The following is a 25,148-nucleotide window of genomic DNA, read 5'->3' on the forward strand; positions in this document are numbered from 1 at the left end:
AGGAGATGTGGGCATAAGATTTTGTCCTCCGGCACTTTCTGTGTGCCTGATGGGTATCACTGACAGAAGATCCTTAAGGGACAAATAAATAATCCATCCATGCATTTGGTTTCTAGAGTGAACTGACTCCTTGGGGGAAATGGTTTGTCTGCTTTGCTTGCAGATCTTAAAAGCCTAGCGGGTCATGTGAGTCATCAGCCAAAACAGCGCAGATATAGGGGTCTTTCAAAAGTGCTGACTCTGTAGCAGTGCAGTCTTTTAATCTAAATCAAAGGATACTGGGTGACATTTTTGATCGAGCATATTGCTATAAAAAGTGAAGGAAGCTGAATTTGATTTAGTCTTGCTCTGGAGAAAAGGCAGAGATCTCTGCAACTAAAAATGTTTACTGACCCCTTGCATCTGTCTTGTGCTGGTTATGTAGGCTCAAATAAAAATACATAACTGTGTTTCTACACAGTTGAAAGTGTAGAAATTCCCTTCAGCCGAATACTACTGACCTTAATCTCAGTAACCCCTTGATATCAGACACTTTCATTCACATAGTAATTTATCCATGGCTGCGAATAGCGATTTTTTAAATTGAAAACTTAATATAAGTGTCAGCATAAGTCCAAAATGAAAACATACACAAAACATTGTCTGTGTGTGTTGAAGGTGGAACAGCAGTGTTTATGTTTCAGGGCTCCAGACAAATGCACCAGTAATTTAAAATCATCAGATAACATCATTAAAATGACATCTTTGGAGCCTGCGCTGGTTTCTCTGTCTGTAGAAAGTCTGCAGCTAAGGCTACATTCACGCTGTCAGTGTTTGGGACTGACAGCCGTCTTTAGTTATAGGTTTGAGTCTCAAAATATCCTGTTAAACAGCAGCTTGTAATAGAGGCTCAAATACTCTGTATGAATGTGCAACTGAAGTCAAGCCAGTATTCTATTATGACTATCACCTGTAACCATAGTGACAGTGACTATAGTAAAAATATCAAAGAAGGAGACATCAAAAACTCCAGTCTTATCACATTTAACATGACAGAAGTTCAAGTGAGGCTTGATTTCATCTGTCAAATCCTAATTAACCGATGGCAGCTTTTATACCTCAGTAAAGAGCCGAGCATACGAGTCATAAACACAGATCATAAAACTGTCTGGAGTAGCTGTGGTGAAGGACAGTGACTGGATCTTAACCTTCACATGACACACAGCTCATATCTGTGTCTCTGTAAGTTATCGAAACCACACATACACTAGATGCAGCCAGAGCGTCTATCTTGCACTTTGTGACATAACAGACCACTAGTTGCCCAGTAAGGTTCCGTTCACACAGCAGGGCTTCACCGAAAATATGGTTGTGAGTTCTGAAAATTTACAGATGAGAATTCAGTTATAGAATGCGGTTTTCACACCCATAAATAACTGAAATATGTGTGAATGGAACTGCATTAATGACTCAAATACAGGACTAATGCCTAGTGTGTAGCCTAATGAGTACACTGAAGGTGAGTGTAGACAAACCCAAGTGCAGCTTTATTAAATCCAAATGTGAGCAGATACAAAAATAAACAAAGACTTGGCTTGACTTAACTTGACATGGTAAAAAACATAAACGTAGACATAAACAAGAAACTCACCAACAGTGATTGCACAAACACAATGGCAACATGAGGGCTATATATATCAAACAAAACAAGTCACATGACCAGTGTTGGGGGTAACTCATTACAAGTAATGCGAGTTACGTAATCAGATTACTTTTTTCAAGTAACTAGTAAAGTAACGCATTACTTTTTTAATTTACAAGAAAATATCTGAGTTACTTTTTCAAAAAAGTAATGCCAGTTACTTTGTTTTCCCATTTATTGACTGACAAGTCTCCTGTCCCCATATTGGGAGAAATCGGGTGTTACGTATCGGGTCCATGCCAACCAATGAGAAACTAGACACACGACTAAAACAACCAGTCACAACATGACACATTAGCCCTGCGTTCCATTCGGAAGGGCTTATCCCTATGCCCTAATCCCTTCAAAGGGTTTACCCTCCGGAGTGAGAGCTTTTCGAAGGGTTGAAGGGTGTAGGGGACCAAACAACTGTTCCTTGAAGTGCCCTTCTGCGTCATCATCACATGCCCACATGGAGGCGCCGTCATCATGCAAAGAATCTGCGCAAAGGATCATTGGAGCCCGAAGTGTCCATCAGTTGTACCCTTCGAAATCCTTCATTCCGAAGGGCCCTTTGAAGTGGCCAGTTTTGAGCACTTCAGTTTGGAATGACCCTTCAATATGACGGCCATGATTGTTTTCACTCCGAAGTGCCCTTCGGAGGGCGATATATCCCATTTGGAACGCAGCGTAGGTGTGTTCGACTTGAAGCGGCGCTGCGCAGGTCTCGTGGTAGTTTGATGTCATACATCGATCGGTCTGGGCAGCGCCGCTTCAAGTCGAACACACCTATTGACTAAGAGAGCACATGACAAGGACACATGAGGGAACAGGGAATCAAATGGCAATGACAAGAACAATGACTTCGAAAAAACTAAATAAAAGACAAGAAACCTAAACCCAAATACCAACATTACACCGTGGCATTTGAAACTTTGTAGAATTTGCATGAGCTTGTGTTTCCTGTCCCCTATTCGCATTCGTATGAATGGAACTCAATGGAACGAAAATGTGTAGCGTGAACGCTCCTTCAGACTTACTCAGAGGGCGACATGACACCATGCCAACTAAACTGGAAAACTTTTTAGACGTTTTGGCTATTCATTTACACGCCAACAGTGTTTTGGGGACCTGAAGATGCAAACTTTTGAAAATGGGTTTCAAAGTGCAAGTTTTTGAAAACGAAACGGTTATTATCGTGAAATTGTGAAAACAGTGACGTCATGCTCATGTGTATTACGTGTTCAGTATATAGGTACATGCGCAGGCACGTAGTGTTTCTTTACAAGGTAAATCTTTTTTGTCGCCTGTACGCAAAACTTTTCAAAAAAAAAAAAGCTAAGGAAAAATGCTTCCAGTTTTTGTACACCGCTGTCATATAAACATAACCTTAGTCAGTGGTTATGAACTGTTATGAACTTATGAACACTTAGAACTGTGTAGAGATGTGGTCTACACCTGGACACATCGCATCAAAAGCCAATAGAATTAATCTTGATCTACATTGGATGTGGCAGAGCACAATGCTTCAAGTTGCCTAGAATAAATGATAAATGGATGTCCCTTTCTTTTTCTGACGTAGCTATTCCATGCGTTTGCACAACTTCCAATGGATTTGGAACATTGTGAGCTGAAAACAGCTACTGTGACACATACTTTAGGCTCAGGGGACTTACTTCAGTATGCTTACTGATTTGTTTTTGATATGACAATGTGCAATAATAGATACCTAGTCTCAAAACAGTCTTGCTGTATTAAAACAACAATGTGTATGTTATTCAAAAGAGACATGAAAATAATTACAGCCTTCATTTGACTTATTTCCCTGTCTTTCTACTAACATTTACTTCTTATTATTCCTTAAAGGGGTCATATGATCCGATTTCAAGTTTTCCTTTCTCTTTGGAGTGTTACAAGCTGTTCGTGAATAGATAAGATCCCTAAAGTTGCAAAGACTAAAGTCTCAAACCCAAAGAGATATTCTTTATAAAAGTTAAGAGTCAGCCACGCCTACCTAAAACGGCTCGTTCTAACACGCCCCCACGTCAACGTCACGATGTGGGAAGATTTGCATAACACCGGCCAAATGTTCACGCAAAGAAAGAAGGCTGTTGTTTGTTGTTTGTCATTTCTCCGATCACAAATGCAGACATGGTTTTATGTTTACGCGGCGCGATGCAACGCAACGCAAAAATACAGTATAAGTCATTATAATCCATAATTATGTCCCCACTGGATGCAACAAATGCCTCGTTTGTAATGGGTCTTATTGGTTTTGTCTCGTCAAGCCGGGACACAGCATCACAGGCAAGGGGCGTAACATTTCCGTCACACGCTTGAGGTATTCTGCCAATCACAACGCACTGGATAGCTGGCCAATCACAGCACACCTCGCTTTTCAGACCGATAAACTTTGTAAAAATCGACGTGTTTCAGAAAGGCGGGGCATATAGCGGAGAAACTATAATGTACAGTATGTGGAAAATAATGTGTTTTTTTAACCTTAAACCGTATAAATACATTTCATTACACCAAATACACAAAATAATGTTCTTTATAGCAACATCATATGACCCCTTGAAACCCAGCAATGTGTCAGGAAAAACAGGTTATAAACTCTCTGGTGTTTAAGACTTTCAGTACCTGTGCTCTGTGCACTTAAAAAATTAGATCAATACAGAATGGAAACATCTCATCTTCTTGCCTCCAGCTTTATTGACAAAGCCTGAGAGAAACCTAGCATGAAGCATAAAAGCAGCATAAATCAAAAGAATGTAAGTAAAGCTTTCCCACAGCGAGATTAATCTCGCTTTGCTCTCAGTGCTAAATTATGCATCTCACAGAATTATGGGGTGTAGGTTATGAAGTTCCCCTTTCTATGCAAACGTCCACCTACACCCTCCGCTTTTGAAACTCCCCACATGATAATGTCATGAGTCAGCGCTTTTCATTCACCACATAAAAGGGAATGATTTGCACATATTGTCTAACAGTTCACCTGACCTGTTCATAAAAACCCAAAAAGACATCACTGTCTCCAATATTGTGCGCCATCCATCACTGTCTAGAGTCCATATGCACATTAATGAGTTCTCTAAAGCAATTCCCCACTTTAATTCAGTCTCTGGTAAACCGTAGAAGCAGTTTCAGGGGGGGAACATAATTTACGCCACTAGCGTTTTGTAATGGATGGAAAACAGCAACCAGAACTTGTTTTCTTTGAGGCTTTAAATTAGAAACACAAAGTTAGACTACGTTAACTCAGCAGCAAACCTCTGCAGTATTGACTTCACAATTGATGTTACACATATTCAAACCTCAGCAGGGTTCTTTCCTTAGCAACAAGGGAAACTTGGTTTCTATGGATATGTGCCCTTAACAGGACAGGAGAGAGAGAGAGAGAGAAAGGGACACTGCTGTGTGGGCGATGCAAACACGATCCCAGCTGGCTCTCATTAACTCACCAACCAATCATTGCAGATCCATATGTATACTGCGTAACGACAGGCACAAGAAGTCAACAAGGTAAGGCGTTCACTGTTGGTGAAACAGACACACAAATCCTTGCAGGATTTTTACTATGACTGATGCTAAGTTCAACTTGCATTTTAATGGTTGAAAAGTACTTGTTCTGTCATACTTTTTACTTTTCACAAAAAAGATAGTGATGTGGCTTCACTTTTTGCATTGTTGATGTCTTTTGTAAGGTATGTTTCTTTTGTTTACGCATCACTTGACACCCCCAACTCCACTTTTTTCTCAGCTGGCATGTGAAAGGTGCCACATATCTCATGGGACTCATTAACCGAAGAATACGGGTAAAGAGGTGATTCTGGAAATCAGTGAAAAGGTTGAAAATAGCATTTGCAGAACTGAAAGGAAAAGCTCAATTTTTATTGACTCATGACCCATTGTTATGGAGTTCTTACATCAATAGTGGAGAATTGTTACAATTAAAGCACCTCACATATCATGCTTACAATTGCACAAATTTAATATTATTTACTACTGGACATGTTATTGGCCGTAATTAGTATTATTGAACATTATTTACTAATTAATTTTGCTCACCATTTATTAAGACCACCACCCCTACGTAGTGTGTAAAATGAAGCGATACTGCTTTTCTTAAGTGAATAAACCAGCGGTTTTCACCTGCTGGAAAATAAATCAAGTTAAAAAAATATCATAAAACTTGGAGGTGGATTTTTATGAAATGGGAAAGTAAGCAACCTCTTGGCAAGCCCTGGCAGTGTGCTAAAAGTCACTCAAAACAAGCAAAATCTCATGGCTATTGGTAACTATTTTAAGTTTTTGTGAATTGGTGGCTAATTCATATGAATTCATACGATCAAATTTTTATGTTTCCATATGATCTGCACATGTCCCAGTGATGGTTATGTTTAGAGGTGGACCTTCATCTTGTTTACGCATCACTTGACACCCCCAACTCCACTTTTTTCTCAGCTGGCATGTGAAAGGTGCCACATATCTCATGGGACTCATTAACCGAAGAATACGGGTAAAGAGGTGGTTCTGGAAATCAGTGAAAAGGTTGAAAATAGCATTTGCAGAACTGAAAGGAAAAGCTCAATTTTTATTGACTCATGACCCATTGTTATGGAGTTCTTACATCAATAGTGGAGAATTGTTACAATTAAAGCACCTCACATATCATGCTTACAATTGCACAAATTTTATATTATTTACTACTGGACATGTTATTGGCCGTAATTAGTATTATTGAACATTATTTACTAATTAATTTTGCTCACCATTTATTAAGACCACTACCCCTACGTAGTGTGTAAAATGAAGCGATACTGCTTTTCTTAAGTGAATAAACCAGCGGTTTTCACCTGCTGGAAAATAAATCAAGTTAAAAAAATATCATAAAACTTGGAGGTGGATTTTTATGAAATGGGAAAGTAAGCAACCTCTTGGCAAGCCCTGGCAGTGTGCTAAAAGTCACTCAAAACAAGCAAAATCTCATGGCTATTGGTAACTATTTTAAGTTTTTGGGAATTGGTGGCTAATTCATATGAATTCATACGATCAAATTTTTATGTTTCCATATGATCTGCACATGTCCCAGTGATGGTTATGTTTAGAGGTGGACCTTCATGTTTTTTTTTTATTCAATCATACAAATTCATTTAAAATCATCACATCGTAAAATAGTTATGTTTTTCCTATGAGATCAGGTTGCTCAAAACACCTTAGAAACATTCCATTGGCTTTTGTTAAGGGTATTCTATTCTGTTCTGAATTCAAAATGATAGAAAATCGCTTTATGTTGTGTTTATCATTAAATGTATACATTAAAGTTCTTTAAATGACATAGCACGTTATATTACCAAAGCTAAAATGGTCAAATTAAACATTCCCCATTCTTTGTGTAGACACTTATCCTTTAGTTGGCAAGCTAACAGCCTGTTAGCTAAGCATAATGCTATCTGGTAAAGAAAAGCTGTTTTGATTAACAAGCTGTTTTTCATCTTCCAAAAGTGTAAAAATCTATTTTGAAAATGCCATCATGTAAATTTAATCAAATGATGATTGTCTCTTTTCAGGCTCACTAACGGGCTTTGCTATTATAATGTTGAACTTCTGCAAAACTCTCCACCGCAGTAGGTCACAGTAATACATCATCAACAAGGCACAATGAGGGTCCCAGAAATGATCTATAGAGCACTGTGTTTTTCCTCAAGGTGCCTTTATTTCCGCCACCTAATTTGAGAAACTGCCGCTGACGTTGCTGTGTCATAAATTCAGATCCCATTGAAATAAGCGTGGCTGCTACATTACTATGCAGCAACCCGACTTTCTGTTTCCTGTAGCCTTGTGACTAAGGCTGCTGACTTCATTCGTTGGTCTCCATGATACACAATGAGCTTCCAAATGAAAGCGATGAATGATGAACTAGTGCCTTTTCACCAAGATACTTCGCTTCATGGTCGCTGACTTTTTGTACATTTTATCTTTACTGTTGCTATGCAACAAACTCTAGGTAACAAAAATAATTTTGTCGAACAGGCCATTAAACATCACAAACGGTGAGGAATGTCCAAATGGCGAATAGTTAGACCAAACAGTAAAAGAAAACAGCAGAATGGATGAGCTGGCCGATGGGTCACTCACATGACATATAACTGACAACTCCATCTGTATCTCACAGACAGTCTGGACTGGACTTCATTTTAATGACATCTTTTCACTCAGACTGGCTTGGACCAGTTTTTAGAATAGAGCGAGATGATATGTTAGGATGTCACTGCACCACTGACAATTTATGATATGGCACAGCTATGAGTTGTATTGTGTGTACGTGCACACAATGACTGTATCTTTGTCCCTTGAGATGATGTCCACACCCACTCCCTGACCCATACTGCCCCTTTAATCAATTTAGCCCCAGTTCCTGATGCCAGCGGCACTAAGTGATTGAGTTATTATACAGAGTGCTGGTTAGAGAGTATTAGACAGTATTAGAGTATTAGACTATCTCTCTAACAAAAGAGAGATAGAGACAGCAAGAGAATGAGAAATGGCATTTAAATCAGTTCTTATTTCAGTAGATGGGGTCTTGCATTGTTGACATTTCATTAATTGCTATCCACACTGCTGAGTGCAACCTAAAAATACATGACATATTAAAATATGCGCGACTTCCACTCCAACCCCCCCCCACCCATCAGTCTTCACCCATATCAGAAGCATAATTCTGAGTTTGTTTCACTGTGAACTATTAAGCTTTATTAAAACCACAGGTGATGGTAGTAACATGTAGATTTAATAGCTGCAATTTTCTACAAGCGTTTGTTTAAATGTCTAACGATACCCTTGAGTATTCTCACGCAAACAGACTCTCGGTGGGCTATTAAAACACTCATGTGTGTACTGTCAAGTAGAAATGGGATGAAAAGAACACTGGTGTCAGGAATCTTTGCTGCAGTGCTGGTGTATAGGGAGGGATAATCTGATCTGGCCTTCTGTAAGCGTTTCTTATACGGACTGTACTCCTCAGCAGAAGCACCAACAGAGCCTATTGCTTGTTCAAAGCCTCATGGGCACATTTTTTTCCTTGAACTGCAACCTGAGATTATATGCCTAAATTTTGCTATGTTAGTTTTAAAATGTAGTCACCCTTATTTTTTCAAACCTGTATTCTTTACTCTTAAACAAAGGGTTTTGGGGGAACAATTTTTGGCTGCCCAGAGAACCTTTCAGTTCTTGAAAAGAACATTTTTCCACAATAAAGAACCTTTTGTGGAATGAAAAATGCTAATAATGAAGAAAAATTAAACATAAAAGAAGAAAAAATGTAGAAATTCATATATATTATTTCATATTTCCATGTTGTTGTTTTGTACCTGATTGACTTCCATTGTATGCACAAAAACAGTTCTTCAAAATATTCTTTTGTATTTTGCACAAGAAATAAAGTCACACAAGTTTGAAACCATGTGAGGGCCAGTGAATGATCTTCAGTATTTACTTTTAGTGAACTATTCCTTTAAAAATTCGATTTTAACCTTGTGCAGTTGGTTTGATTTAAATATGAGCCTGTTTCAGGTTCTCTTTACTTGTTTCTGACAGCTTGTGCTTCGGGGAATGTGAACCTACACAATGGTTTTATGTGCCTTTTGCTGCAGTCTGCATTCTGGATTTGGTTCTTTCGGGTCATTACGTGTTATGATGTGTGACTCTAATGGGGTTAGTTTCTATTGGGAAGGAGAAACATAGAGCAGTCATTTCCCATGAGACTCCTCTAGTACAGAGTAAGAGAGACATCTGCTCACACATTTTCCGCATCTCATGTGCATTAAAAGCACAGATATTCTCTAAATAAACTAACCTCACAAAAATTAGTTCAAACCTCCCTGGTGTGCATTCATGCTACCTGTACTGTTGCAAAGCTATTTATTGTGTGTATTTTTATGCAAATGCGAATGCAAATATATAGATTTGACTGGCTTCTGAAGCATTGGAATAAATCTCCGTCCCTCCTGATTAGAGAGAGGTTTTCATACAATGACTGATGATTAAGTCAGCTGTCAGACACAGACTGCCAAGCCTAAAAAAAGGAAAAAAGTACTTTTCTTTTCCATAGTGACAACTGGCTAAATATGACACAAATGTACATTTGGCAATTTAGCTGAGTGGTCCTATGCATACTGAAAGAAACTGAGGCTTATATCACTGCATATGTAAAGCATGCTGTATATTTACATGAACATATGCTTTGGAAAAATGCACAAACTCACACAAATATATTTTTCACATAAACAGGGCTCAAGTCCATGTTGGTATGTTACATTTTCATAGATGTAACATTTAATTTTCCATTAAATACAATACAAATAGTGTGGAATTTTAACCTGATTGGACCCTTAAAATTACTTTTGTTGTTATGACCCATTGTAGTCAAGTTGTAGTGACTCAAATTTAGTAGTAATTTAGTCGTTTTAAAAGTACATTTAGATGTTATTACATGAACAATATTGTTTTTTAAATATGACAAAATGTGTTTTACAGTGGGTCCTCCTAGATCACAGTTTAACAAAGCTGTTATGATCATGTTTTTGTATGGCGATAACAAGTCAAGAAGCTGCTTCAACTTAAGACTTCAACAGGACCTTCATCTTCATCAAGGGACAAAAGCGAAGGAGCACCGGTCGGGCTTGCGCCACTTCTAAAATTCATAGAGCCATAGAGTCTGGCTTGGTGCTTGGAGTAAGCAAATGCTTGTCTCCTAATCATCTCCCCTTTATACATGGAGATCATCAACAGGGTTGACAGTACCACACCACCGAGTGTGAGGAGACACAGCCCTGCAATCACACACCTGTCCAGGTGAGCGCCCACCCGGGCATTCTCTCTCTCCAACCGCTCCATCTCCCGGGCAGAAACGGTATCGGGATTCACTTTGACGTCACGTGGGACCGTGTAAGAGATGACAACCAACGAGATCCCAGTAACTAAAAAGGTAACGGCACCTATAAATCCGAAATCCACTGACTTTTCTGATGAATCCACCATGAAATCATCAACTGACAGCAACGAGCATTCTAGGGCGCCTTCTTGGAGATCTTTGGATGAATTCCAACTGAAGTTGTCATAGTTGGTCTCCTCTGCTGACAACTGAACGTCTTTCTGGTCAGTAAAGTCAGCCACACCAGGAAAAGCTGTTTCAAACTGCTCATCGTAACATACCTCAACTTCTTCATCAAATCCCCATTCACTGAGTTTGCAGAGTCGTCCAATTGGCAGAGTCGCTGTCCATGGTTCTGAAAGCCTGTTCACCTCATTAACATTCTCCTCCAGATACGCCTGACAGCACTCTTCATTGGAAAGGGCCCTTTCATCTGCACACACTGAGTGATGACTTTGTTGGTGTTTTAGGGACCAGTCAAGGTGATCGGTCTGGACAGCGTCTTGACCACAAAAGAGGACTTTAAGATCAGCCATTTGAACTTCTATTCATATGTTCATCTCATAGCATGCTGGCTATAGCATCCCTGCAGTATGACGATGAAGACAACAATTTATATCAGGCAATAAAATGTTTCATTTTAAATACAACAGAAAATAGTGTAGAACTATTATTTTATTAACACAAATATTTTGAGGGAAAAGAGCATAATTTCATGTCTAGTTTATAGTGTAATTTGTCAAAATGTTAATGGCAAAACTGGAATGAACAGAAATAGCAGGTACTTTAATTAACATCCATGAGAGAGAGAGAAAAATGTAATGCCTGACCAGATGGGAAGAGGTTGCAATACATTTCAGTGGAATTATATTGGACCCACAAAGACGAGACGATGTATATATTTAGCACAATTAACAATTGTAAAAGTAATTAACACACACTGTCTGTTACGTTTTAAGCATTTTAAGCATAACTTTTAAGCATAACCTGGTAACCACAGCACGTGGTTGTTTCAAGATGTTTCAAGATGTCTAAGTCTATCCTACACGTCTTATCGTAAAGTCGATCGTCGATTTTCACAATTTAAGTAACAAAAATATTTTCAGTTGAACAGTGAATACTTACTTTTGATGTTTATAATTAGTATGCAGGTTCATGAATCGTTTTCACGACCGAAATGTTTCTAAAAGTGCGTTTGATCCAATCAGCAATACATGTAATATTTCATCTGAAGAGCTAAACGAAGCGTGAACATCAGCACCGAACACAATAGTGAAGCGTTTCCTGGTTTTCAGTCTCAAAAAAAGTAGTCAGCAAGACAAGCACTCGGAAAAAGATGTTGCCTGTACATATCATCTGTTATGCCGTCTTTTTTGTCACCTTAAACTCAGAAAATAAAGGCATCGCCTACCTTCTCTAAACAGCGCCTCGCTGGCATTCCTGCAGGGCTCGCGTTCCGTTAATTAAGGGAAGCTCGTCCTGTTCCGCCCGCGCGCCGCGCTCAGGTCGCCTCAATGCTCCGTCAGCCTCTAAGACAAGCTGCATAGGATAGGAGAGGAGAGGAGAGGAGGGGAGGGGAGGGGAGGGAAGGCAAGGGATGGAGGTTTACTAGTGGAGGGGGGAAATGAAGTCTGATCAAACACTTTCATGCTGTTCTCCTCGTGAAATTTATGACGCACCCTATACAGAATGCATGCCCAAGCTGTGTCCCAAATTAATTATCCTAGAAATTAACATCATTAAAACATTCTTGAAAAAACAGTTTAGAAAACATTCGATGAAGCCTATCCGCTGAAATGAATCTTTGATTGCTTTTTCACAATACAATGTCACAATACTCTAAGGAATTTTTTATACTGACTAATTTTGTTTTATTTTTGAAAGTCTTTTTCTGTATAGACACAAGCCTTAATGTCTTGGCTTCAAAAGAGTTGTTTCCATGTTCATATAATCAGAAATGTTATTGCCAGGGGAGGGGGAAGGGTGACCGTGATTTCACCAAGTCCAACATGTTCCTGGATAAACATCCTTGTTGATCCTGGAACAACATTCTAATTAACCAATCAGAATTGAGGGATAACTTTTCAGGAAATATCTGTTTTAGGCTTATGATCAGGGTTAGGTGCTTATACACCCTTGTTAATCAGCTATCATTTCACACTGATTTTAGGAATAAATTATGGGTAGGGTTAGGTTTAGGGGTACACTCTTAAAAATAAAGGTGCTTCAAAAGGTTCTTCAAGCGATGCCATAGAAGAACCATTTTTAGTTCAGTCAAAGGTTCTTTAAAGAACCATCTCTTTCTTACCTTTTTATAATCTGAAGAACCTTCTTTCGCCACAAAGAACCTTTTGTGAAACAGAAAGGTTCTTCAGATGTTAAAGGTTCTTTATGGAACCATTTAGACAAAAAAGGGTCTTCTATGGCATTGTGAAGAACCTTTATTTTTAAGAGTGTAGGGATTGGGTTTAGTCTATTTTTTATTTTTTTGGACAGTTATGTTAATCCAGGATCAACAAAAGATGTTTATCCAGGAAGATGTCTTACTTGGCAAAATCACGGCGACCGGGGGGAAGAGAGTTCATTTAACATATTGATCTATACTGGCTTATACTGTTGTCACAATTGAACCTGCTTATTACCCAAATATATAACTACCAATACTTCACATATAATTGTAAATAGGTGTGCTTTCTGTACAGACACAAACATGACTTCAAAAAGTTGTTTCTAATATTGTAATATGGAAGTTCATTTAAACAATTTTGACCTATAGCGGGGCATGTTGTCACACTATATGAGGTAAGTTGTCACAATGGAACCAGCTCATAACAGATTTTCAGCTCAATTTAAACAGTAAAACTACACTGAAAAATTGTGACATCTAAATTAAATGGTTTTCAAAAATATTATTTGCCAACAAAACTGTTTATGGGTTAAATAAGTTATAGAAATAGCTCTTTAAAGTTACAATTGCAGGTTACCCCTTTTTACAGCGTATTACAAAAGACAAAACAATTCACGATAGTGCAAAAATAGAACATACAAATGTAACAAAAAAATAACACAAAAATAAAAAAAATAAAAAACTTTTGGTCAATAAACATTATTCTATAAAATGTATAGGCTAAATTATATAAATCAGTGTAACAACTAGCCCTAACCTGAGATTTATAAAAAAATATATATATATTCCTATCTTGTATATATATATTATGACAGTTCAGCAGAATGACTATAGTTGAACTGTCATAAGTCATGTATTTTTTTCTCAACAAGCACATGACTTCACATGCCCCATGCTGGCCCTCTTACAGTTCACTAGCATGATGCCAGTCAGCGTAGCGTATGTTTAGGTGGCCATAGGTCATAATTAGAGTGTGCCTCACTGATTTTTCAGTGACAGCTCAATGTGTACTAATGCAACATTCTGCTAGTGCACTGAATTAAAGACTGGTGACATCAGCTGGTTAAAACACACGAAAGACATTGCTATGCTCCAGAGGCTGGAACATTACTAGAGCATAAACTGTGAAATTGACATTTATGAGAATTTGCCCCCTGTGTGTGTCTCTCATGGGCTACACATTGCATTAAGATAACTTAAGAAATGAGCTGCAAGCACACATAGAAGTCTCCATAAATGACAGCTGAGATGGCCTCTATTCAAAACCAGCATTGGGAGCTGCAGTGCTGTCAGTTTAGTCGACAAAGCGCAAACATCATAGAACATTTCTAACAGTGCTTCATCTCATGTTTTTGACATATTGTACATATTGCAGAAAGTGCTTGTTTTAACCTTCTGACATGATCACATGAACACCCTGAGACAAAAAAAAAAACTAAATTAACTACCTTAAAACTAATTGTAGAGATGTAGCATTACATCACTTGCTCTCCAGTGGATCCTCTGCCGTCAGAATGAGAGTCCAAACAGCTGATAAAAACATCACTATAACCCAGAAGTATTATGGACTCGTATTGTAGCTAGAAGCAACAGTTTGAAATTAAAACCGTCTTAATGATGGATTTGTTTATTACAAACACACAGCTTTTCACTTCAGAAGACATTAATTAATGGAGTCATGTGGATTACTTATGGATTATTGTGATGTTTTTATCAGCTGTTTGGACTCTTATTCTGACGGCACCCATTCACTGCAGAGGATCCAATGGTGAGCAAGTGATGTAATGTTAAACCTATCCAAATCTGTTCCAGTGAAGAAACAAACTCATCTACATCTTGAATGGTGTTAGTTTGAGTACATTTTCATTTTTGGGTGAACTATTCCTGACTTGGTACATGAAACACAAGGGTCACAATCAACTAACCAGTCACTTTAAGGAAGAAACATCCTGACATTACAAGAAAATCAGTGAACATTGACAACAAATCAACAAGAGTGCAAATAAAACTGACAAACAACGCAACCATATTAATTACTAATGTACCAGTGCATACCGAGAAGATGGTCAATGGGGCTGAATTACAAAAAAAAAAAACATTTCAGCATGAACTATAATTGTTCATAAAAGAAAAGCAGCATCGAGATGCATTACTTGTGTTGCCATCCTAGAAAACGTTTTTTGGGTTATGTTTCAGATTATTTATTTGATCTAAGAATAATCATTTTACAGAACATTGACAAAAACATGTTTGCCATCTGCGCACAGTATGAAACGTGGGATTGTCTTTCAGAATATAAAACTTATCATATGCTTGACAGTTTTCAACCAGACAGAGAATTGTATATCCAGAAATGAATGTCAGTTACACCGTATTTGAGAGCATAAACTTAAAGATTGTTTGGAACTTGCAAGAGTAAAATGTGACACTTTATTTCCCACTGCGTTATGTGTTTTGTTTATCTGCTGGTGTCTGATGTGGCATTTCTGCTGATGGATGTTTTCTGTAATAGGGACTGTAACAGCACAGCTAAGAATAGCTATATAGAGGAGCCAGCATGAGACATTTAAGACTCCAGCCCTTCTGTTCATAAGGGACAGACACACAAAAGCGACCTTTAGTCTCTAGAAAGTTTTGATACAACCAGATTCATTTTCTCTGTATGTGTTTCTCACTATGGGAAGATACAAACGGCATGTTTTCAGAAAGATATGACCATAATAATATGCCCTGAATTTTCTTCTTTCTGGGAAATATTTGGTGTAATGAGTTATGACACATTTGAGACTGGTAAGACACATTCAATACACCCTAAATAACCATGCCATGAATAGCTTGAAGTAGAGTACAAATATTCAGCAATATTAGTGATTGTACTTGGAAATATACAGTATATATAGGCCTAAATATATACTGTGCAAATATATATATATATGTGCGTTCGTGCGCATGGTTTTACAAACAAATATGTGTGAACGCTAGTCTACTCAGATGCTCAAGCTATACATTTGTTCATTGTGTGCATTCCCAGTTTAATAATATCAACTTTAGCTAGACGAACAATAAGCTAGGCTACATGATAAATTATCAAATGCATTTTTTTTATTGCTTTAGCTTGGGCAAATGTTTCCTTATGAGGCTGCAGAGCAGTTCTTTTACTTTACAAGCCCTCAGGGCTTCCCCAGCAAAGGAGAAGGGTCGAACCAGAGAGTGCTGTTAATGTCTGGCCTTAAGTCATGAATCTGGTGGGACTCTGCAAGACCATACAGCCATTGGGTCTCTGCTTTTGGCTTCACTTATTTCTCCTGGAAATGGCCCTTAAAAGAGCCTTTAACTCCAAAACCCACTTTATACACTGGGTTTATACAACCCAACCGACAGCTGCTGAATGACAAGAACAGTAACATATTCAGCATAACATATTCAGCTATGGATGTGAAACAACAATGTAATGAGAATATGAATTTGGAATAAGTGTTCTCCGTTCCAATGATACTATGAGATTTGATGTTTAAATATTTTGTACTACAGCAAGATTTCTTTTCATTTATTTCTACGTGTTAATCATTTTCAAAACCCACTTTATACACTGGGTTTATACAACCCAACCGACAGCTGCTGAATGACAAGAACAGTAACATATTCAGCTATGGATGTGAAACAACAATGTAATGAGAATATGAATTTGGAATAAGTGTTCTCCGTTCCAATGATACTATGAGATTTGATGTTTAAATATTTTGTACTACAGCAAGATTTCTTTTCATTTATTTCTACGTGTTAATCATTTTTAAAATAAAATGTTCATTCAGTTTTATGGCTGGAGCTTTAACATTAAAACACCAGTAATCTAAAAAATTAGATCATCAATTTTAGATCATCTCTGGGAAGGTAAGGGAACAAAGAACGGAAAATATGCTCAGTTTAGCAAAAGCATTTGCTAAATGAATACATTTAAATGTAAATATGCTGAGCAAAATGGCACAGACATTTTTGGGGTTACCTACTGAATACTTGCTAGAGTGAGCAATCTGAATTGTGAATTTTAAATGTACACTTAAGAATGCTAGTAACAGCTTTTTGTGAATTTTAACTATTTTGCAAGCTCAACAACCTACAGTTTATACACTTTAAAATGCTGATATTATCAATTGATGCTTCTCAGTATTATCAAATAAAAAGGAATGTTTTAAGATAAGAAAAATGAATCAGAAAACATCACATAATTCCTCAAAACCTATGCTAAAACTTACTGATGTTTTGTTTCAACTATTTTGATAAGGGAATAAAAAAAAGGAAAAAAGGGGAAAAAAGAAAGAAACTCCTAGAATTTCTTGATAAATTGCCATTTTATCATGTCAGAGTTTAGATGTGCATGACACCCAGGAACATGACACAAATTGCAACATCGGCTCTAATTAAAGTATTAAAATTAAGTAAATAAAATAAAAATTACTCCCATGTTCTCTTAATAGTTATATTCTGATACAAAAAAACTCAATGACAATGATAATATGGATGCATAAAGTTTGAATTAAAAGCATGTACAATGCATGTCAGTCTCATTTGAGGGCAGTTCCTTTCTTTGACACAAGGTAGCAGCAAAGCACAAAAGTGGAGCCGAATATCTATGTGCACTATTCTGCTTTACCAGACACTAAACATTATTTGCATTTTAAGTAGTCTTCATTTCACACATTCTACAGTACAAGAAAATAATAATGCACAACCTCTGAATTTATAATTTAATTCACTAATTTGCCATGCAGACTTTTGCTCTCACATGCACCTGGTAATAATTCAAAGAAGAGATGTGATCAAATTTCACTGGCCAAATCAGAGAGGTTTCAAGCATTAACACTGTCATTTATGTGTCACCTGGAAACAGTTCCTGTCTGAACCAGATGGAAAAGATCTTGTTCATTATGACATAGGCCGAGCTATTTCTTTTTTAATAGAGTGTGCCTAAAATGAAATGAAATCAATTGAAAATCGGTTTCGACCAAAGAGGAGTCACTTTTTCATTGAACATTTCTCTTAAATATACATTTTGGTCAAAATCTCCTGGTTTGTTGTATTAAGCTTTCACATTTTATGTGACTGCCTTATGTGAACGATCAGTGGAAAATAAAGGCAGTTGCCTACTCAGTTCTTTCACATTAAATTGAACCATTGTGTCTTACAATTTATGGATACATTAATTGAACTTCATAATGTCTAATAACCAAGCTGAGAAAACAATAATCAAAAGCTAAATCATTTAAGTTAAGATACACATCCTATTACATATTTTCAAAACTACATGGAAAACATGAAAATGCTTTGATTACAGTGAACTACAATGGATAAAATGGTGTATGAACAAATTTCACTCAGAAATTGTAAGTAAATTTCCCAAAGAATCGAAAATTACCATAAATTGATTTAATCATTCAATTTTGAAGTATAGAAAGACTGAAATTGTATTTTCTTGTAAAACATGCTCAAATAATCTTCGAAAAACAGTGTATGCAAAAGTAGGACCGTTTACATAAAGTGTTGTAATCCCCTTTTTGGACAATTGCTTTTTTTTAAAACACATTTAGAAATTAATTTTAGATAAAGTTATAGCTACAGATCATCTGCAAAAGACGCTTGTGAACCGAAGTTGCATTGAGGTAGGGGGAAAGCAGGGGCGAAAGTACCACTTTTCAGAAAAACGTAATTTTAAAAGATAATGTTTTAGACAGAGATATATTTTTGCTGTGGTCAATAACTCACAAGTGTGGTCTATCAATACCAGGTGGTATTTTGAACAAATGTAAAACGACTTCAGTATATTTTCACTTTGAACATAAGTTGTACATTGTTACTTTTGACCCCGTCTGTTGGGACGAAAGTAACACACAGGTGGGTCAAAAGTAACAACAATACAAGCTAGATTTTTTTGTGTTACTCTTATTTTTTATTAAATATACCTGACTATGGCCTTGATAATATGTAAGTGCAAACATATTTTGTCCTTTATCTTTGCAAAAAATTATCAAATTACATTTTAATTTAAAACTTGAATTTCATCAAAAGTAACTCGACATAAACTTGAATTGTTTAGATTGTTTATTGGCAATGTCAATTCATTTTATAAAACATTTTTTCAACAGTATGAATGCATATAATCCAAGAAACAAACAAAAACAGCCAAGAAACTCCATGTATCAGTGGCTGCAGAAACAAATGTTAGACAGAGGCTTTGAGAAACCATGGCATATTCTCAGAAGACAGTGGAAAAGTTTGAAACAATACCATATGAGCCGGAAGAGTCAGGTGGCAAAAAGAGTTTCATTTGGATGGAAACCTGACTAATGTTAACAGGCATTAACAGATAAACAGTACAAACAAACACGAACATAACAAAAGGCATTTGCCTATCATTGTCACAGTTGTGACAGATATAATGTTCTGCACCCTCAGTGCATGCCTCATGTGACCAGAGCTGGCAAAAGAGACACTGCACTCACACTTCCCCAGGCAAGGATGAGTTAAATGCTTCCCCACACACAAGACATTCCTCATCCTTGTTCTGGGAAGCTGTGGGTGCAGTGTTTTTGATAGTGAGGAGCCATTCCTTTGGAGCGGACGGCTTCTTTTGCTCCTCCTCCAGAGCTGCCCTCACCGGAGAGTCCGTGAGGATCTCTGCAACATTCAAAGTGAGAAAAATTGTTGTCAACATTTGTATACATTTACAGGCAGTTATTGCTCATACCTCTGTCCACATGGTAGCAGCATGTATAAAGAAATTACTCGGGACAAAGCAAAAACCAAATTCCACTCACCTCCTTTTGCCTCTTCGTTTTGTGTCCTTTCTTGGACCAGCCTTAGGAAAGGGATGTACAGCTTCTGGAATGAACCACCATACTCTGGCAGCAGCCCTCCCTCAAACAGGCTCTGGCTAATTGGGTGTTTGTTGGAATGTGGTGTGGGACCACATGGTACCAGTGAATGAAATGGGTGGTCGGTGACATAGGCAGGTGAAAAGTCTTGCTCCTCAAAAATATCTGGGTTAAAGGGGAAAATGCCAGTGGACACAAAGCCAGACGTTATGTTTCTGGGTGTCGCTGCTCGTGGCAGAGCTGCGGCCAGTAGGCTTGGAATATCATGGATGGTCAAAGTTTTTCCAGGATGTGTTCTCATCCAGTGATCTGCTGCCGTGTTTATATATTGCTTCAGTGGACCGAAGACACTCCTGTCAAGTGGCTGAGACAATGTGAGCAGTGGGGTGGGAACGATAGTAGGACTATGCCGTTTGACCGACAAAAGTCAATTGCTGCCACAGAAATGAGCAATAGTCCAGGCAGGAGCAAACAGAGTCCGAACGGTGAGACAAAAGGGCAAACCGAGAAACACAGGCAGGAATCAGAACACGAGAAGCCAGGCCAGGCAAGACTAAGACTAAGACTAAGACTAAGACTAAGACTAAGAAAACTAGAAATGGCTCCATAGAGTAGCTATCGCTAGGTGAGTGATATGCGCTAAACAATACTCCGCGTTGAAAGGTGGTGTGTGATTGGTTTCAGGTGAGATTGTAATTAGTGCAATGGAGCATGGGAAATGTAGTCCAGGGTGATGTGTAACAGTCTGTTTAGTGTGAGAGTCAATGTAGTGAGCGGGTGACCTCTGGTGGTGAGTGAAAGGAAGTTCATAGACTGGATTCGTGACATATATCAACGCCTATAGTTTATATATGTTATTAAATTTTACATAGCAATGAATTTGTCTTGTGTATTTTAAACCACTGAATCACTCTAGCTTTTTAGTTTTAATGAATTGTTAAATTGACCTGTTTCATCCAGCTCAAGGTAGCAGGCAAGAACTGTCTGCAGGTTGTTATAAAAAGCAGTCACATTTGTTTTATTGAAGCTGGTGGAACGGGACATGCTGGTGGCTTGAGGTCGGCTAATAGACCATGTATTGTTGCGTTTAAGGAGGGAGGTGAGCCAGTCCTTTCCCACCATCTTGGTGGCATCCCATACATCTGGATATTTGCAGCCATATCTGCTGGCCAATTCGTATGCAAATTTGCGCACCTAAAACATAAAAAAATGGTTAGATGGAGATTGTTTATGATATGATTAAGATTAGGGGTGCTCCGATTGATCGGCTACCGATCAATATCGGCCGATAATCACGTTGGGATGATCGATCGGCGGTCTCTAAAAGGCCGATCTCAAAAAAACATCTCAAAAAAACCAAACTCAAGCTGATGACGAGAGGTTTGGCGCAACATGCAGAGGCACCGTCTCAGTCTCTGTCTGGCGCGGGTGAAATCATTATAATACTGAAGGTGAGGTACTCATCTTTTCTCCTGGAGACCGTGCGCTCATGCACACTCGCAGCGCGCACACATAACGCCAGGTTCACATTACTCCGTTTGCAGTGCATACGTGGTGCGTATTTTTTCCACGCTCATGTGAACGGATTAAAGCGTGAGCACTGCACACGGTTGCTGTCCGACAGCGCGTCTGCAACAGTGCACTACTGCTGCTCTGCAAGTGCTGAATTAAAGTAACAGCGCATTGTTTGCAGTAAATATGAACATGGATTGACACGAAAATGTAGTAATTACACCATAAATGCATATTATTAAAGTCTACTGTGTTTCACAGTCTACATGGCTTTTTGGCTAGGTTTAAAGGGAAAGAGCACTTTTAGATAAAGAAGGCAATAATAGATGGCATTTGTGGAGGTAGGAAAACAAAGTTCTTTATGAACCGCAGGATTGCTTGTAATAAAGATTTCAATGCAAAAGAAAAGGCAGCAGAGCTGTCTATTTCTGTCAATGGTAAGGTTGTGATGACGTAAGAAAAGTAGTTTAAATGTTTTGCCAATTGCTTGAGCAACTTAATATATAAATCTAGAAGTAAATGCAAAAGTAAAAAGCATTGAATGTGTTGCTTATTTTTATTGTGCTTAAACATGTCTGTGAAAGATTGTATTACTGTACTGTGTAAAAAAAAAATTGCAATGCTGAAAAAGCATTTTCATGTCTAAAAATCCTGATTGGAGTATCACAATAAACAGTTATAAATGACAAAAAGAAGGCTTTAAAAAGATCAGTTATCGGTATCGGCAGATACTGCTTTCTGTGATCGGCGATCGGTGATCGGCCTCAAAAACCCTGATCGGAGCACCCCTAATTAAGATAAAATAAGACTTTACTGATCCTGCACTGGGGATTTTTATATGTTGCAGCAGCTTCAGAGACAGTGGAAAATGAAACATAATTTAGAAAGATAGGACAAAAGTGTCAATAAAAATAAAATTAAGATAAAAATGAAAAATATATTTAAAGAATACACAAATCTCACATTTTGATAAGCATTTAAAATAGTTTTAGTAAGAGCAGTGTGAGTGAGCTGCATGTTGAGTGTTTTTGCTGTACTACACTGACCTCCTTAGGAGACAGGCCGAAATAAATATCAGCTGCCCTCTTTATATAAGCCTGCAGTTTCCTCTCCTGGTCCACAGAGAAGACTTTAGAATGTGATCTGTACCCTGGTGGTCTAGTCTTCTCCCTACTGGTCTCTGCCCTCCTCCTGCAGTAGGCTATCTGAGCAAAGTGACATGACATATGCCATGCGACTTAACAGCTGCCCTGAGACTGATGTTCCTGTCAGATATGTCCAGAAACGCCCTCTCATAAATATCTGGCTGAATCAGACCCCTGTCTGTCTTTCTGACCCTAACTCTTGACATATTCTGTTGGTATCGACATAAACATGTTTTATAAATAAATGCTGCAACACCCAGAAAGTCACCACATTAGCAGCGGGACAAAAGTAACAAGTGTTACTTCCGTCCCGAAAGGAGCTCCTGACATTTAAACCCGATTTACTTTTTTACTGAAAAACTCTGACGAGGCAAACTTTAGGATGCGTTACAGCACTAAATAACATGTAGACTGATCATTACTGTGACACATGAAACGAGAAACACAACTTGTAATTAGAAAAAAAGTACAGCTTCATATTTGGCAGCTCCGTCAAGGGTTGCGTGCTGAACGTGTTGTCATAGCAAATGAAGTCAGGGCTCTGAGAAAATCGCTTTGTTACTTTTGTCCCGAGTTCATTTCGGCCCCCGCACGCCCCTATTAATCAGATTTCATTTTAAAATGTATTACTGCTCTCAGCACCCGTACCGTAAGTGCACAATTACACGCGCAGAACAAAAAATGGTGCGGCTGGCTTGACCGCAGTAGTTGGAACGTGCTGTCATAGTTTGGAATGAAAATGTAATCAGGTCTCTGAGAAAATCGCTTTGTTACTTTCGCCCCGGTTCTCCCAACCATAGCAACACGCTGCTCGAGCATTTACGTTTATTATAGAACGAGAAAACGACAAAATAGTATCACATTACAGAGTTATTTATTGAAATATTTGGGGGGGGAAACTTTTGTTTAAAACGTATCCAAAATAGCTTAAGCTTAGATTTTCTCTCATAAAAATGTACCAAGGTCATAGGATAATTGAAAACACTCGAACTAATTTGACTGAATTGTATGCGTTCGTAAAACGCCCCCTTTTCGGATCACGCATCTAAAAGCGAGACTAAATTCAGCACCATGTTCAGAAGATCCATCATCTGATCTACAGCAACAGCAGAGAGCACATCTGCCTTCGGTCTATTCCATTACAGTTAGAGGAGAATCAACTCTGGAGATCGATTATGTGATTTATGTTCAAATGTAATATTGTAAATTAATACAAATTCGTTTTCTCTGATGAGCAAATACAAAACAAGAACCGAGCTCACAAATCAAGCACAAGCAAAGTTCTAAGAGGGATGAACCGTATTTAATTATGTCAACGGAATTAAAAATCTTTTTAATCTGATTTTTGTTTTTGTTTTTTTAAAGAACGAGATTTTTTGAGAATGGAGAATTTCACAGTATTCAACGAGACTCTGGGAACTTGGACTGACCGCAGTGTCGAATACAAGGCGATCAGCGTCCTCATAGTTTTCTTCATATGCGCTCTCGGGATAGTTGGAAACGTGATGGTCATCCTGGTGGTTCTCACCACCAAACATATGCGGACCCCGACCAATGGCTATCTGGTTAGTTTGGCTGTCGCAGACCTGATGGTGTTGATCGCAGCCGGTCTGCCGAGCATTGCGGACAGTTTGTTCGGTTCATGGATTTTTGGGCACGCGGGGTGCTTGTGCATCACATACTTTCAATATCTAGGAATCAACGCATCCTCGTGCTCCATAACAGCGTTCACTATAGAGCGATACATCGCCATATGTCACCCGATCAAAGCGCAGTTTTTATGCACGCTCTCGCGCGCGAAGAAGATTATTTTTGGAGTTTGGGTTTTCACATCGCTTTACTGCGTAATGTGGTTTTACCTATCCGATATCCAACAGGTGCTCTACAGAGATGTCACTATAATAACGTGCGCTTACAAAGTGTCCAGAAACCTTTACCTGCCCATATATTTTTTCGATTTTGGCATATTTTTTGTTCTGCCGCTTACTCTTGCTACTGTCCTGTACGGCCTCATTGCGAGAATCTTGTTTCTTAATCCTCTTCCGTCGGACAAGAACGGGCAAGACAACTTCTCCAAAGCCCAAAAGAACAAGATAAAGAATTCCAGCCGCTGCTCCAGCACGACTGCAGCATCCAGAAGACAGGTGAGAGGATCATCTTAAGTATCAAAACTTTTAGATTTGAAACAACAAAATATGCTCTAAATGTAGTCGATAGTATCATACAAAATATAGAGACACAAGCTTGTTCTTCATTTCATGAAATCTGCATGAATTTAAATAAAAATGCTGAGAAAATACAGCAAAATTTTACATTTGTATTTGTTTTGCAACTTTTTCAGTTTGGACAAAATGATAGACAAAGAAAGACAATCCATCCGTACAGACAGACAGATAGATAGATACATAGATGGATAGATAGATACATAGATGGATAGAGTCAGGCAGACAGACAGACAGACAGACAGACAGACATACAGACAGACAGACAGACAGACAGATAGATAGATAGATAGATAGATAGATAGATAGATAGATAGATAGATAGATAGATAGATAGATATATTCAGGCAGACAGATAGACAGATTCAGGAAGACAGACAGACAGACAGATAGACAGA

At 38.2% G+C, this 25,148-nt stretch overlaps 2 protein-coding genes across 3 annotated transcripts in view; one reads left to right on the plus strand and one right to left on the minus strand.

The window, feature by feature from the left end:
- Positions 1 to 10,276: 10,276 nt before the first annotated feature.
- LOC107563715 (transmembrane protein 74-like) lies at positions 10,277 to 12,082 on the minus strand. 2 transcript variants are annotated; one of them, XM_016248659.1, is made up of 2 exons: positions 12,007 to 12,082; positions 10,277 to 11,181 (listed from the first exon to the last, which is right to left on the minus strand). In XM_016248659.1, exon 2 carries the CDS (start codon positions 11,129 to 11,131, stop codon positions 10,277 to 10,279), a length of 855 nt encoding a protein of 284 aa, XP_016104145.1. In that variant the 5' UTR covers positions 11,132 to 11,181; positions 12,007 to 12,082. The 2 variants fall into 2 exon arrangements, with proteins under 2 accessions (XP_016104145.1, XP_016104146.1); XM_016248660.1 differs by lacking the exon at positions 12,007 to 12,082 and adding an exon at positions 11,721 to 11,765.
- An 11,828-nt stretch (positions 12,083 to 23,910) lies between these two features.
- LOC107563716 (thyrotropin-releasing hormone receptor-like) overlaps positions 23,911 to 25,148 on the plus strand; it is a 2,207-nt gene continuing 969 nt past the window's right edge. Inside the window, exon 1 of the mRNA XM_016248661.1 lies at positions 23,911 to 24,672. Within this exon, the coding sequence (XP_016104147.1) occupies positions 23,911 to 24,672 (762 nt within the window). The remainder of the gene's footprint in view (positions 24,673 to 25,148) is intronic.

The sequence above is a fragment of the Sinocyclocheilus grahami genome, unplaced genomic scaffold (assembly GCF_001515645.1).
Source record: "Sinocyclocheilus grahami isolate Dianchi unplaced genomic scaffold, SAMN03320097.WGS_v1.1 scaffold887.1, whole genome shotgun sequence".
NCBI lineage: Eukaryota > Metazoa > Chordata > Actinopteri > Cypriniformes > Cyprinidae > Sinocyclocheilus > Sinocyclocheilus grahami.

Excerpts from the sequence above, each read along its gene's own strand:
- LOC107563715 (XM_016248659.1), bottom strand. The coding sequence starts at position 11,131 with ATGGCTGATCTTAAAGTCCTCTTTTGTGGTCAAGACGCTGTCCAGACC.